Source organism: Bombus pascuorum, chromosome 5 (assembly GCF_905332965.1).
Source record: "Bombus pascuorum chromosome 5, iyBomPasc1.1, whole genome shotgun sequence".
NCBI classification, from domain to species: domain Eukaryota; kingdom Metazoa; phylum Arthropoda; class Insecta; order Hymenoptera; family Apidae; genus Bombus; species Bombus pascuorum.
Genome location: NC_083492.1, coordinates 6,861,119 through 6,874,701, shown reverse-complemented (window position 1 = coordinate 6,874,701; position 13,583 = coordinate 6,861,119). Strand labels below are relative to the sequence as shown.

General features: G+C 38.9%; 1 protein-coding gene across 5 annotated transcripts in view; it reads right to left on the bottom strand.

Annotated features, from left to right (window-relative positions):
• Positions 1 to 13,583, bottom strand: part of LOC132907417 (protein PALS1) — a 130,069-nt gene that overhangs the window by 93,441 nt on the left and 23,045 nt on the right. For 3 of the 5 annotated variants that reach the window (XM_060960502.1, XM_060960504.1, XM_060960507.1), the window contains 5 exons: positions 8,166 to 8,226; positions 7,199 to 7,271; positions 4,581 to 4,666; positions 2,529 to 2,670; positions 149 to 339 (listed from right to left, as the gene is read on the bottom strand). In XM_060960502.1, coding sequence (XP_060816485.1) covers positions 149 to 339; positions 2,529 to 2,670; positions 4,581 to 4,666; positions 7,199 to 7,271; positions 8,166 to 8,226 — 553 coding nt within the window. The remainder of the gene's footprint in view (positions 1 to 148; positions 340 to 2,528; positions 2,671 to 4,580; positions 4,667 to 7,198; positions 7,272 to 8,165; positions 8,227 to 13,583) is intronic. The other 2 variants (XM_060960503.1, XM_060960505.1) reach the window with 1 other exon arrangement.

Sequence of the window (13,583 nt, the reverse complement as noted above, 5' to 3'; positions counted from 1 at the left end):
CAGGCGTGAATATCTTTGACGTTACGCGATCGTTCAGGCTACAGATTCGATATAAACGAAAATATATCGACTAGGGGATGGCACACAGAGGATATATTTAAAAAGAAGCAAAAGCATGCACGGATCGATGCTCAATTTTAGTACTCGCCTGTAAATGGGCTTCTGATCGTCACGTTCATCCGGTGTATTGAGGAAATTGGCGTCGTTCACTGCCGAAGACGTGGATCCCCTCGGCGACCTTGGGCCGCCCTCCAGCTCCCCGATCAGGACTTCTGTCTGACCATTTTGGAAAGGACTGCTGGCACGTCGTTCACCGACTCTTCCGCCTTGCGCCGGTGTCTGAAAATATGAATCATCGTCTCACCATGTCGAAATAACTCGCCGATGTGTTTAAACATTTATTACGCGAAGCTTCTATGTTCACGTTGTACGCGTTATATGGAAAACTTGAGAACATTACGAGAAACTGTACTGTGTTACTTTTTACATTCGTATTATACGTTTCATATAAAATGAATTTGGGCACATAAGTAAGGAACTATAGCGTATTACTTTCAACGTCCACGCTGTATGCGTTATATGAAACATTTTTAAACATTTTATTGGTAGGTCGACCGTGTTACCTTGTAATTTTATATTTCACAATTTTGTTCGATTCAATATGTGTCACCATGCGCATTTCCTAAATTTTCCATACATGTTTTGTCGTAATTAGCTTGCCACCAGAGACTAAAATTATAATTGCGTTTATCGTACACATAGAACCAACGTTGTATCAAATTCCTGATATATTCCCTGTGAAAGGAAATAGAATAATTTTAATAATTTATATATAATTTCCATAATTTCATATAATAATATATAATATGAATAAGAACAGAGAGCAGAAATGCTTGCGTTCCATAACAAAGAAGCAAGGATACTTTGGTTAATTTTCACGGAATTCTTCAACAACGTTGCCCACGATTAATTATGCAGAAACGAATGGCGGATGGTGAATTACAATTCCGGGAAATGTTTACCTCACACTTAACCAATCACACGGATGTGTTTACATAAGCATCATGAAGGAGAAATCATTTTTACCCGCCAGTTATAAAGATAGAAGCTAACTACCAGTTACTTTCAAGAATATTAAAAACATCGATCCTGTCGCAGCTGTCCACCGTCACTTGCTATTTCCTGATAATCGCGACGATATTTCCTTCAATTTTCATTTTGTTCTAAACTCGCTAACACTTTAATTTCTGTAAATTGAGATTGTGTCTATGCGATCCTAATACAAAATTTCTATTTCAAAAAGAAGTCTTCCACTCGCTGGAATTTTGATTTCTTCCCTGCAAGAGTATCTACAAGCAGATCTGCGTCTAGTAATCCTGTCTCAACTCTACCTAGAAAATTTCTGTTCTAAAACATTTTTGTTTCTACTTCTAGCAGAGATTTAGAAGAAAGTTGCAGTCGCCAAAAGTTTGGTTTCTTCCAAATAGGAATATATCTTCCACTCGCTGGAACTTTGGTTTCTTCCCTGCAAGAGTATCTACAAGCAGATCTGCATCTAGTAATCCTGTCTCAACTCTACCTAGAAAATTTCTGTTCTAAAACATTTTTGTTTCTACTTCTAGCAGAGATTTATAAGAATGTTGCAGTCGCCAAAAGTTTGGCTTCTTCCAAATAGGAATATATCTTCCACTCGCTGGAACTTTGGTTTCTTCCCTGCAAGAGTATCTACAAGCAGATCTGCATCTAGTAATCCTGTCTCAACTCTACCTAGAAAATTTCTGTTCTAAAACATTTTTGTTTCTACTTCTAGCAGAGATTTATAAGAATGTTGCAGTCGCCAAAAGTTTGGCTTCTTCCAAATAGGAATATATTTTCCACTCGCTGGAACTTTGATTTTTTCTCTGCAAGAGTATCTACAAGCAGATCTGCATCTAGTAATCCTGTCTCAACTCTACCTAGAAAATTTCTATTCTAAAACATTTTTGTTTCTACTTCTAGCAGAGACTGAGAAGGAAGTTGCAGTTGCCAAAAGTTTAATTTCTTCCAAATAGGAATAAACATCTACAAGTACAACCGTGTTTAATAACTCATCCATTCTAACTGTATCTAAAAACTTGCTATTCTAAAAGATTTCTATTTTTCTATATCCAATAGAGTTTGGCAAGAAGAACGTATCTTATTCCACTCGCTAAAAGTTTTTCTTCCAAATAAGAGTAAATATCCACGAATCCACCTGTAGATATCCCCGTACATCTGTAGATCCCTTTAGCAAGCTTACTTGGACTCTACGTAAAAAAACTTCCTATTGCAAAAACTTTCCCTTTCTATTTGTAAGAAAAGATCGGTCGGGGAAACCTTTTCTCGCTAAAAAGTTTGATTTCTTCCGAATAACAGCGAACGTCTACAAGTAGAATTGCGTTTAGTAAACCCTAGCTTAACTCTGTCTAGAAAATTCCTATCCTAAAGCATTTCTATCTTTCTATTTGCCACAGAAATTGAAAGAAAAGAACGTATTTCATTCCACTCACTAAAAGCTTCGTTTCCTCTGGATAGGTCCGCTGTTTCTCGGCCGCGTCCTTCCCTTCCTTCGCTTCTTTCGTCTCTTTCACTATGCCCTTAGGTATGGTACCGTTGCTTAGCTTAGGAGTGAAGACGTTCGTGATCTGTTCCCTATGACAGAAACACCAAGACACATCAGATCGCGCGAGGAATCAACTTCCGACACACTAATGCCCCTCGCTAGGAGAACAGCGATGGTACGCGCGGTTGCATCGCAATGGAATATCAATCACGCCAATCGCAATTTCACGTATCCGGCTTGTAATTGTACTTCCCATCGCGGTGTGCCGCGAGTTTTCACATTTCGCGTTACATTGCACGTCGCCACGGTCGAGCGTATAAGCTGATAAAAAAGTTGAGCATCTTTTACGACCATCTGCTCGGTTATTTTAACAAATCAAAGCACTCGAACACGGCTAACACGTTGACACCGTGACGGTCGTCATCGGTGAACCGCGACGATGAATTTAATTTAATACAATTTAGAGAAGATAAATTGCGTCGATTAACAAATGCAAATGCGGTCGCAGAAAGAAGCGCGCAAATACCATACGGTACCTTGCGGAAATTAAACGTTGTACCGTAGCGTGTTTCCATCTATCGCGGCTCGCAGAATATACAAAATTCACGTGGACGCGTATTCGGACGAGATGACGTTCTAACGAACGAGATATCCCAGAGAACTGTAATACACAGGCTGATAAAAATTCGTACGTGTACATATTTGATTACATTGAGTTGGCAATATCACCTAATCACAAAATCCTCGATCACTTAATTATCATCCAATATAAAAAATATATCGTACATATTCGCTTCAAGGATGGCTATTGTTTTGGCTACTGTCAATTCCTTGTTTGACGATCTCAGGGAAAAGAGGTCAGTACACCTGATCAAATAGTTGGCTATTTTACATTTCAATTCTCAAATTCTTAGATAAATGGTACATTGTTGGGTCACGGATGACTACAGCGATCTGTGTTCGATTACTCAAATTTAGAATGTTCAGTTTTATCGTGTACTTTATATTCTCGGCGATAGAGAATAGTAATAAAATTAAACGAAAAACTCTGCTAGAAAACTTTGAGAAGCGTATACTTAAAATGTGTGGCGAAAAGTAAGCGACGACGAGTATACTCGTGAAACGCGGAGTATGCGTGGCTGTTATAACGTAGAATTAAATCGTTTCATTTTTTGAATTCCATTAGCAACAGGGCTCGTCGTAACGCAAAATATTGCCATTTCTTCGCGACGAGTATACTCGTCAAAAAGAGCTAACAGGTTGAATAACTTGATCGTAGATCGTCATGGTTCCTGGTGATTCAAGGATACCAGTTGAAAGTTACAAATTTTTCCAGCACACCTGTGACCTCTCGCAGAACGCTGAGTGAAAATCGCTGCGCCGATGTATGTGGCTCTTCACCGAGTTCGTCGGAACGTCGATATCGTTCGTTCGTTAAACGGCAGAATACGCGTTCACAGAAATCACAGATTGACACGTTGACTGGACAAAGTTGCGCGGCCGTTCGTTGAAAGTTACACGGCCAAGCGAAAAGTTGCGTGGGCAACTGAAATTATCTTCTTCTTAACGCGTTGAGAAGGTCGATAGCGCCAGTCTGGCGACACCCATCTCCGGAAACAATCAAGATAACATCACCGTGGTGATATCCGCGCTAAACGAGTCGAACAAGCTGGAAAATTAGTATTTTTGGCAAACTTTCAGGTTCAACACTCGACCGTGCGCCCGCGGACTGTCGACCTCGTCGATTTCTCGTCCGATCGAAACCGTTAAGCTTCCGTCCCGAATAAAAACGCCGTTGTACGCGATTACGTCTCGATTGTCTACGCTGCGCGATGTTTTAGATGCTCGTGAAATCCACGCGTGCAAGAAAGAGAAAGAAAAAACGAAGAAGACGTTGCAAGAGGCAGGCAGAACGATAGAAACGGGGAACAAAGAATGGAAACGATTAACGATGGAATAACGGATGGAAGAGAAACGGCAAGAATGAAATGCCACTTACTTGTCGACACGCGTCACGGTAATTTGGTTGCCCGTCACATTTTTGCTCGCGCTGTCCCCGCTCGTGGACGCGACTGCCTCGTTGATCTGCACACACAGCAAACATCGAACAATCAGCTGGTTTGCCTCTACCGGACGACCGCTGTTCCTCGCGAAAACAAAAGAATTCCTAACGACACTTCCCTATCGATGCATTCATTTTTCTCTACTCCCCCATTTCTCTCTCTCTCTCTCTCTCTCTCTCTCTCTCTCTCGTCACGCTTTTATTGGAACGAGAAACAATCCATTCGATGGCCACATTTTGTACAAATGTACAAGTGGAGCGTTTTGTAGGACGTTTGTGCAATTTCGAATTTTTTTATGAATGTTTATAAACGTCAGTTAAATGTATAAATTTATCCCGTGTATTAGATATTGTGTCTATGAGAACATCGCTTTTAACATTCTACACAACTTTACGTATCGTGTGAACAGCTGACGAGCTTAGATAAAATCTATGTACCGTCGTGTTAATTCAAATAAGCGTAATCTGGTGAAACGGTGGTTTCGAGAGAAACGACTTTTAGTATTTGACAACCTCGACATCCGTTTAATATACCATCCGAGATATCAACTATCATGTGTATCTTCAGTTTCGATGCAGACACGGTCTTCTCGTTTAATATGCATAAAGATGAACCACTAACTCTTGTGCCAACTGGCAGCAATGACTTGATTTAAGCGAAAGTTGCAGATACGCTCTTCTGGCTTGAACACGGCGGTACGAGCCTTTTGGTTGCGGCTAGAAACGCATAAACGTCCCAACATCGGACAGACCTACTTAATGCCAGGTAATTCATCGTGTCTCCAACCAGAACCAATTTTCATCCACCTGAAATTATGACTCTTTTATACCACTCATTCATACCAAAGGATGCTAACTTAATTACTCTTAATGTTCCTTTCGTTTTATAAGTGGTAGACGCACAACATTTTTTCTTATTTTATTGAATTACCTATGATCCATTTTATTCTATTTCTACAAAATGGATCCATAAAGTAATCCATAAAATAATTTAAAATAAAAAATGTTGCGCACCTATTATTTCACTTATGAAACAAAAGAAACTTTTGGGACAATCTAATACATTTATCGATATCTACTGACTGAATAACCCGAGGCAAGGACCAAGGGCGTCAAACGAATCAAAGAATTTCACTCGAAAGCCTCACATTCGCACAAGGTCTCTCTGCAAGTATTCGAATAGTTTCGTCAGCTTGTGCGGATACACAGGTAATTTAGAAACGAGGGAAAAAGAAGGAAAACTCTGACAACGGTTTCGGGGTCGCAACCTGTGGAACATACACGGGTACAACAACGTACATACACGAGCTGCATCGAACCAAGGACGCGCATGATCGTGTGGCCACCGCTCACTGCGCTCGTTTACTTTTGCATTCCGCATATTACGAGCAACCGCCGTGACGATTTTCCCTGTCAATCGACTCGTTCGTTTCAGAGTTATTTCGATGGATTATTTAAATCATAGTGAACGTCGTTGGTTCGCGAATACGTCCCTGATTAGAATGTCCGATAGATGCCAAAGGAGCACGCGAATGGAATAGGAACTAATTGTTTGAATACAATGGAGACAACCAAGCGATCGGCCACTTTATCTCGGCGATGCTCATCGTGCATGGGCACAGGAATTGGCTCTAATCGAGCCACCATCGATTAACCATTTATCCACGCGATCGCTTCTCCAACCCAACCCCATTATCTTTCGACCTATTTCTTTTGGTTTTATTGCGGGAAACAGGAGAGAAAGAGAGAGAGAAGATGATTAATCCGTTAACCGGAATGGACGAATTAACTCGTCGCTGGGCTTCACGATCTCTCGAAATGTGGCTGACGAAAATATTCCAATATTCGTATTTACAAGTATGACGTTAGACGCAGACTGCGGGTATTTAAGTGCGTTTATGTTCTTAATATAATTATGAGAATGAAATATATGCATAGACAGAGAAGTTTTTCTAATTTCCTTACGCGTAACAATGAATATTATTAATTCTATCTATCTGTACATCTGTGTCATTGTAAATGTATCTATATATACATCAGATTTGTTGCATTTCCACGAACGTAATTAAAGAAGAATATTATAAGCTAATGGAGACGCTTTATACGAATATCTTCTTACGTTAGACACATGCTGTGTAATGAGCTTTTGCGCGCTAAAATTCGTCATGAATACGCAAGTAAACATCCACAGTCTACTCTTCGAAATAAACTGCTTATTCTGCATTCATAATCGCGTTCATCCTTCGCTCTTTTTAATCTGCCTTCTTATTGGAAGTCTCTATGCAAGCTCACGATGCTTCCAAACTTTTCGCCGCTCATCTACGTCCTGGAAGATCTAGAGATCGACGTGGAGTTTAATTTAAAAGCTAACGCATTAACCGCGGAGCCAAAGTGTCGTGGTTGTTCAGCGTGAGCGGAGCGTGGTTGAACGTCGACGACGGCCAACGTGGCGTCAACCACATCCGGAAGAACCACCGACCAAGCCACGATACCACCGTGGACTCATCCGCACTCAAAGTTCTATTAATACGTTAAAATGAGACAAGTTGCTGTACCTCTTTGTCCAGAATATCGCACGGCTGGAACCTCCAGTGAGACGTGAGCCGCTTAAATCGTTCCTTTGCACGCCTGCAACAAAATCATGCTCGTTTCATTATCGTCATCGAATACGTCATCTTCGTGAGCGCACGAACATTAAAGAACACATCGCAGATGAATAGCCTAAAATTAGAAGGTGGAACGTTCAGGTTGCAGGAAGTGCCACTGAACTTCGGTTAGGAGTCACGCCAACATTCCGCTCTTCAAACAATGAACGTCAACCGCGTGTTGTACGACGATGCAGAAGAGTATTTTAAGCTCGAACGTTAAGTCAAAGATTAGCGTGAAAGGTATTCAGTTGGGAAACGTGTAATTACACTGGCGGAGAGGAAAGTCGCACGGTATTCCACGCAAGCTAGTTCTTTCACGCTGAATGAAGCTTCATCGAGAATTTCATCAATATGTAAATGAAATTATGATTAAAGAAAGAAGCGACTAATCGATGATATAGCACCACCTTCCCTTGACAAATTTCTCTTAGTCGTTTCATTCTCTAAACTAATGTTGGCAATCAAGTGATTGCGGATTTTGTCATTAGGTGGTATTGACAAAATCCGCAACCACTTAGTTGTCAATCCAATAGTAAGTGGAAAAGTAATTATAGCAAAGTAATATAACATCACCTTCCCTTGGCAAATTTCTCTTAGTCGCTTCAGTCTCTGAACTAATGCTGACAACTAAGTGATTGCGGATTTTTTCAATACCATCTAATGACAAAATTCGCAACCACTTAGTTGCCAACCCAATAGTAAGTAGCAAAGTAATATAGCACCACCTTCCCTTGACAAATTTCTCTTAGTCGTTTCATTCTCTGAACTAATGCTGGCAACTAAGTGATTGCGAATTTTGTCATTAGGTGGTATTGAGAAAATCCGCAACCACTTAGTTGCCAACCCAATAATAAGTAACAAAGTAATTAATTACCTTTCGATGGCGATGACCCAAGCTTCCTGCACCAGACCAGAGCTGAACTCGTCCGGCACTACTGTCAACAATTTCAAAGCAATTAGTCCATCTTCCTTCCTTTCGCCTAATTCTACTTTCAAATAAACACGCAATTCGGCTGAATCAAATTGCGCGTCGTTTATCGGACGACGATTAATTGTCGCAACGAATCAGAGACACGGAGAAAACAACACAGATACAGTGTATGGTATATTTTTTCTTTTAGAAACCGATCAAATGAAACAAAAAAGGATGAAACGTTTCATTGCTCGAGCCGCAGATGTTCGTACATTTATATTGGGTTGGCAACTGAGAGATTGTGGATTTTGTCATTAGATGGTATTGACAAAACCCTCAATCATTTAGTTGCCAACCCAATAGAAAATGTGCAAGTGCAAGCGCGCATATAACGCGCGTAATATTCTTCGCAATATTACACTAACAGAGAAATACGAATTTGCATAAACGTACACAGTTTGTTCATTAACAGGATGCATCTGATACGCGAAAATATATAAAACATCCAAAGTATAATATCTACTATAATTTGTAACAACCGAAGGAAATGTTCCCTTAGGTTCCATGTCGTTTGTCGCGGTCATAAAAATATAAATTTGCATAAACAAGCACAGTCTGTTTATTACTAATAGCATCGTCACAATAATGTCACGATAACATCGAAATAATATTAAAGCAATATAAAAATACGATAAATATTAAAATAAAATTTTCACACGAAGCTGAAATTTCATTAGCGATAGTCTTTAAAGATTAACAACCATTGCAAACCCAAACCAACGAATTCCTATTTTCGCGAACGCGAACCACGCAAGTACCATTTTCAAAATCCACGTCGTCGTCTGTCTCCTCGTCGTCTATGAATTTGATGGTAGACAAGTCAAAGTGCGTCGCGACGTCCTCCGGTTGTTCGTCGCTCGTCGCAAACTCGATGGACTTGGGTACATCGTCGACTATGGATTCGTCGACGACGAACGTTTGTCCATCGGCTCCCGAACGAGACGAGCATCCGCACAGGAGCATCCTGCGGAAGAACTTGGACATGTTCCTCAAGGGACTACTCTGGAGGAGTGGAAGCTACTTGCGGTGGATGTGCTCATATTTCTCCAGCTTCGAATAGAACGATTTTCGGTGACGTCAAAGCTTGTACAAAGTTTCAGGATCGTCTATAGGAAACTCTGGAATTTCTCCGAGCTTGGCGAATTTTCACATTTTTATCTTCGAATTTCTACGAAGGCGCGGCATTTTACGAAGACTTGAAGCTTCTCGCAATCGCCAAATGTTGCTGGATCGGCGAATTTTTCTACGGTCGTTGTATTTCCACGAAAACACAGAATACCAGGAGAGCTTTAAATTTTACGAAATCGTCTTTTCTGTCTGTCGAGGTCTTCGAAAGTCGCCACGTTTTTACAGAAGCGCAGATCCTCGCCAACACTGCGAATCTCCGCAAATTCCTAAACTTCCAAATATCCGGAAATCGGCGAAATCGCCACAATTTCTCGCGTTTCTCCGCACACTGGCAAAGTCACCGAAACTTTACGAAATCTCCGACATTTTCGAAATTGCTCGCCATTGGCGAATTTTCTCGGATCACGAAATTTTTCCCACAGCAAGAAAATTTCCCGAGATCTGTGTACTTGCGCGAGATCGCTCGATATTTCAGTGTCACCGTAATTTTCCAACATCGGCACCGGCTTCTTCTCTTCGAATCCCGGGAATTTGTTATCGCGAAATTGGATGGAACTGGAGGACGCGACGAGACAGACGGAAAGGAAAAGCGACGTGTCCCGAGCCGCACGTGTCGCCGAACCATAGAAAATAAACTCGGTCCAGGGCTGAGAATGGATGGCACCGCGAGCTTACCAACCAAGAGGTTTATATTTGGAGTCGCACATTGGCATCGGCGGTAAAAATGAAGCGGCAGAGCCGGCTTCTAGGCGCTTTACGCCAATGCCAATGAATCCATTAACGTGTAATAAATCATCGGCAAATTAATCAGTTGGACGTAGCCTGTCGAATATTTCGCACGAAATTACCGAATAATGTGGAACGACGCGGATCAAACGACGCGCGCAAATGAAATACCGCGTTAATCTCTCCGGCGATAACGAGATGATTTGATCAACGTGTTTGATACGTTACTTCTTTAATCGCATTAGTAAGTCGAATAACTGTACGAGTAATTTAGAAATGACGTTATTAATAATTTAAATGGAAAAAACGAGCGTTCTCAGCAGCGAGAGAAAAATTCCATCCTCGCAGAATTCTAATAGTCATTTTTTATTACATAATTTTTACTTCGCCTATATAGTGAAATAAATATCGTTAATTGTTATGCTTGCTGATTAAAAAGTAAGTGAATTAATAATAATATTCAGTGAAATTGAATTTTTATATTAATAGCAATCATTATATTTCCCAATTTATATTGATTAATTCCATCATGAATTATAATAATTTTTAAATTACTTATTGATTATTTATCTAATGGATTTAAAATAATTAGAATAAATAAATATATTTCAAATATTTATATATTTTTAAGAATTATAATCTATATTATAACATTAAATTTATTTTGATCAGTACCATATATTTTTACTTCAAATGGACATTTATTATTTAATTTATAAATAGAATTTTCTATATGATCGAGATTTATTATTTATACAGCTATTAATTTTCCTACAAAAAACCTTAGACATTTAGTTCCTCTTAATTCACCAAAATTTTTAATAAATTTTATAGTAATTATTCAATTAATTAGACTTATTATTCGTCCTTAAACATTATCTATTCGTTTATCAGCAAAATTAATTTCATATAATACGAGTCCAATGCGTTTCGTTCTACGCGTTGGAAGTGTTCGAACAAGGCTGAGCCATAACTATATCTATATATATATATGTAATATGTACCATCTGTGTTGTTATATCGTCGTTAAATCAATGGTGTTGACAATACGTGAATACAAAAGCTCGTTCTTCGAACGTTTGAAAACGTAATTCTTTCTGGTCTTGTGTTCTTGCTCGTCGATTTGATCGTTTTTAGAATTTAACACTTTGATTGCCACGTTGACCGGCCACGGTTTCTCCTGTGACGCCATGATGGTCATTGGTGACCAGAGCGCCTCAACTTTTTACAATTGTAAAGATTGTATGAAAATTGACAGTTAGGGCATTTTGAATATAACCTATAAATAGAAGATACTTTGAAAGAAAAAGTGCCCCATTGAACGATTAAACATTTTTATTAGAACATCGATAAAAAGAAATGAGAACAGATCTTGCATCTAACGGTGCACTGTGTTTGCATCCATATCTTTGAGTAATCTACGAATATTATTCTAAACACAGCTTAGAAAATAATCGTAAATGCTGCTTTATAACCATATATATAATTGAGGTTAGAAGTGTGCACATACCTTACTATTATATATAGAACGAGCAAATACCGTTTACTAATATCTTGTACACGTTTCAACAATATATTCTGCACGTTTTGCTTACGACGAAATAACAAATGCGAATGGTTTGTTGAAATAAACGAAGCCTTGTTATAATACGTCGCTGTCAACTGCTACCAGGGCGCCACGGTGGTCACCCGTGACCACCAATAAGATAAACGGTGCATTGGAGAAGAACGTTGTCTTACATCGTCAATTTATTATTATTTTGCCATTATATGCTTTGAATAATAAAAATATTGCCGTGAAGTGATGAGCGAAACATGTGATTTCGGCGTGGCAGTCAAAGTGTTAACTGCTTATTTTTAAAAAATGTACTATAATCTGGTCTCTTTTTTATTTCGTTTGGCATCGTGAAGAAAATTTAGTTTCCGAAGACTAAGGACGTTTGAAAAGATTTTACGCGTGACGTGGGCTTGCAAGCAGTCACCGTGTCAACTCTTATTACAAAAAGACAACATTGTAATCATTTTGTTCGCGAGACTAAAGATTTTATCGTAGCGCGACCCTTCGCGTTTTTAGATGTATAGTTTCGCCCTTGGTGCAAGCTTATCGCGTCATAGAAACTAGTTTCAGAGGAACAGCCGCTGACCCGGAAACAAATTCCAGTCAGCAGAATTTTCATTACTTTCCTGGGATACGATGTTCACGAGCCAACGAGCCTGCCCTGGAATAATGGAATCGCTAGTATTAAATTCGCAACGATACATCGGCCAAATTATGTCCACCGTGTCTTATCTTGCAAACGATCGAACTATACTTGCTATAGTTTCAAGATAAACTGAGAAACTAAATCCGCTTTCGATAATTAATTCAACCCTAGAATTAATCCACGTCGCCAGAAATACATCGCTATAGTCGTGCTATTATCATCTTTCGTCGGTTCTTCGTTTCAATCTTCCCATAATCTTGATGATCGTGACAAGAAATGGCAAAATAAAAACACCTATAATTCTTTTCCTTATCTTGTCTTGCGTCTTATCTTTCAAAAACGAAGAAACACGCACGGTCTATCCTATCGTTTGGTATTATATTGTTTTATTGAATTACGATCCATTTTGTTCGCATAGAACATGCACCGTATTACTTTATCGAATTATGTATGATCCATTTTGTTTCCATAGAACATGCATTATATTATTTTATTAAATTATCATCCATTTTGTTCCAATAGAACATGTATCATATTATTTTACTAAATTATATTCACTTATGTTCCAACAGAACATGCATCATATTATTTTATTAAATTATGATCCATTTTGTTCGCATAGAATATGCATCATTATTATATCGAATGATCCATTATGTTTCAACAGAACATGCATCATACATAATTCGATAAAATAATATAAAACAAAAAATAGCGCGTAGTATAATTTCCTTATAAAACGAAAGAAACCTTCGCGACAAGTGTGTGAGACACTGTGCTCAAAGTAGCGGAATATCGCTAAGTTACGATATATGAAAATACAATATACGAACCAATGTATCAAATAACGTTGTTAGAAAGAAGAAGAAGAAAGATATAGCCTAACCGGTACCAATGTAACTCGAGCTCGATGAAGTTGCCACGCCGAAATGCGAAATTGTAGAAAAAACAAACAGCTTGACCCGCGATTCGTCCACGTTTGTTCAAACAAAATTTTCGTTTATCTATCGTTCAAAGGCAAGTTATCGCCAAAGGAGAATTAAAAAAAAATTTCCCATCGGCTTCAATTATCTTCTCATTAACTTTTCCATTAATTCTGAAGTGGAATATGATTGTCCACGATTTGTACACGTTCGTTCACCCAGAATTTTCGTTTGTCTACGCTAAAAAAAAATAAAAGAGAAAAGTTACCATCTTTTTAAATTTTCATTTAGTCACAACGTTGTTTCAAAGGACGGACGAACGAAAAAATTTATCCATC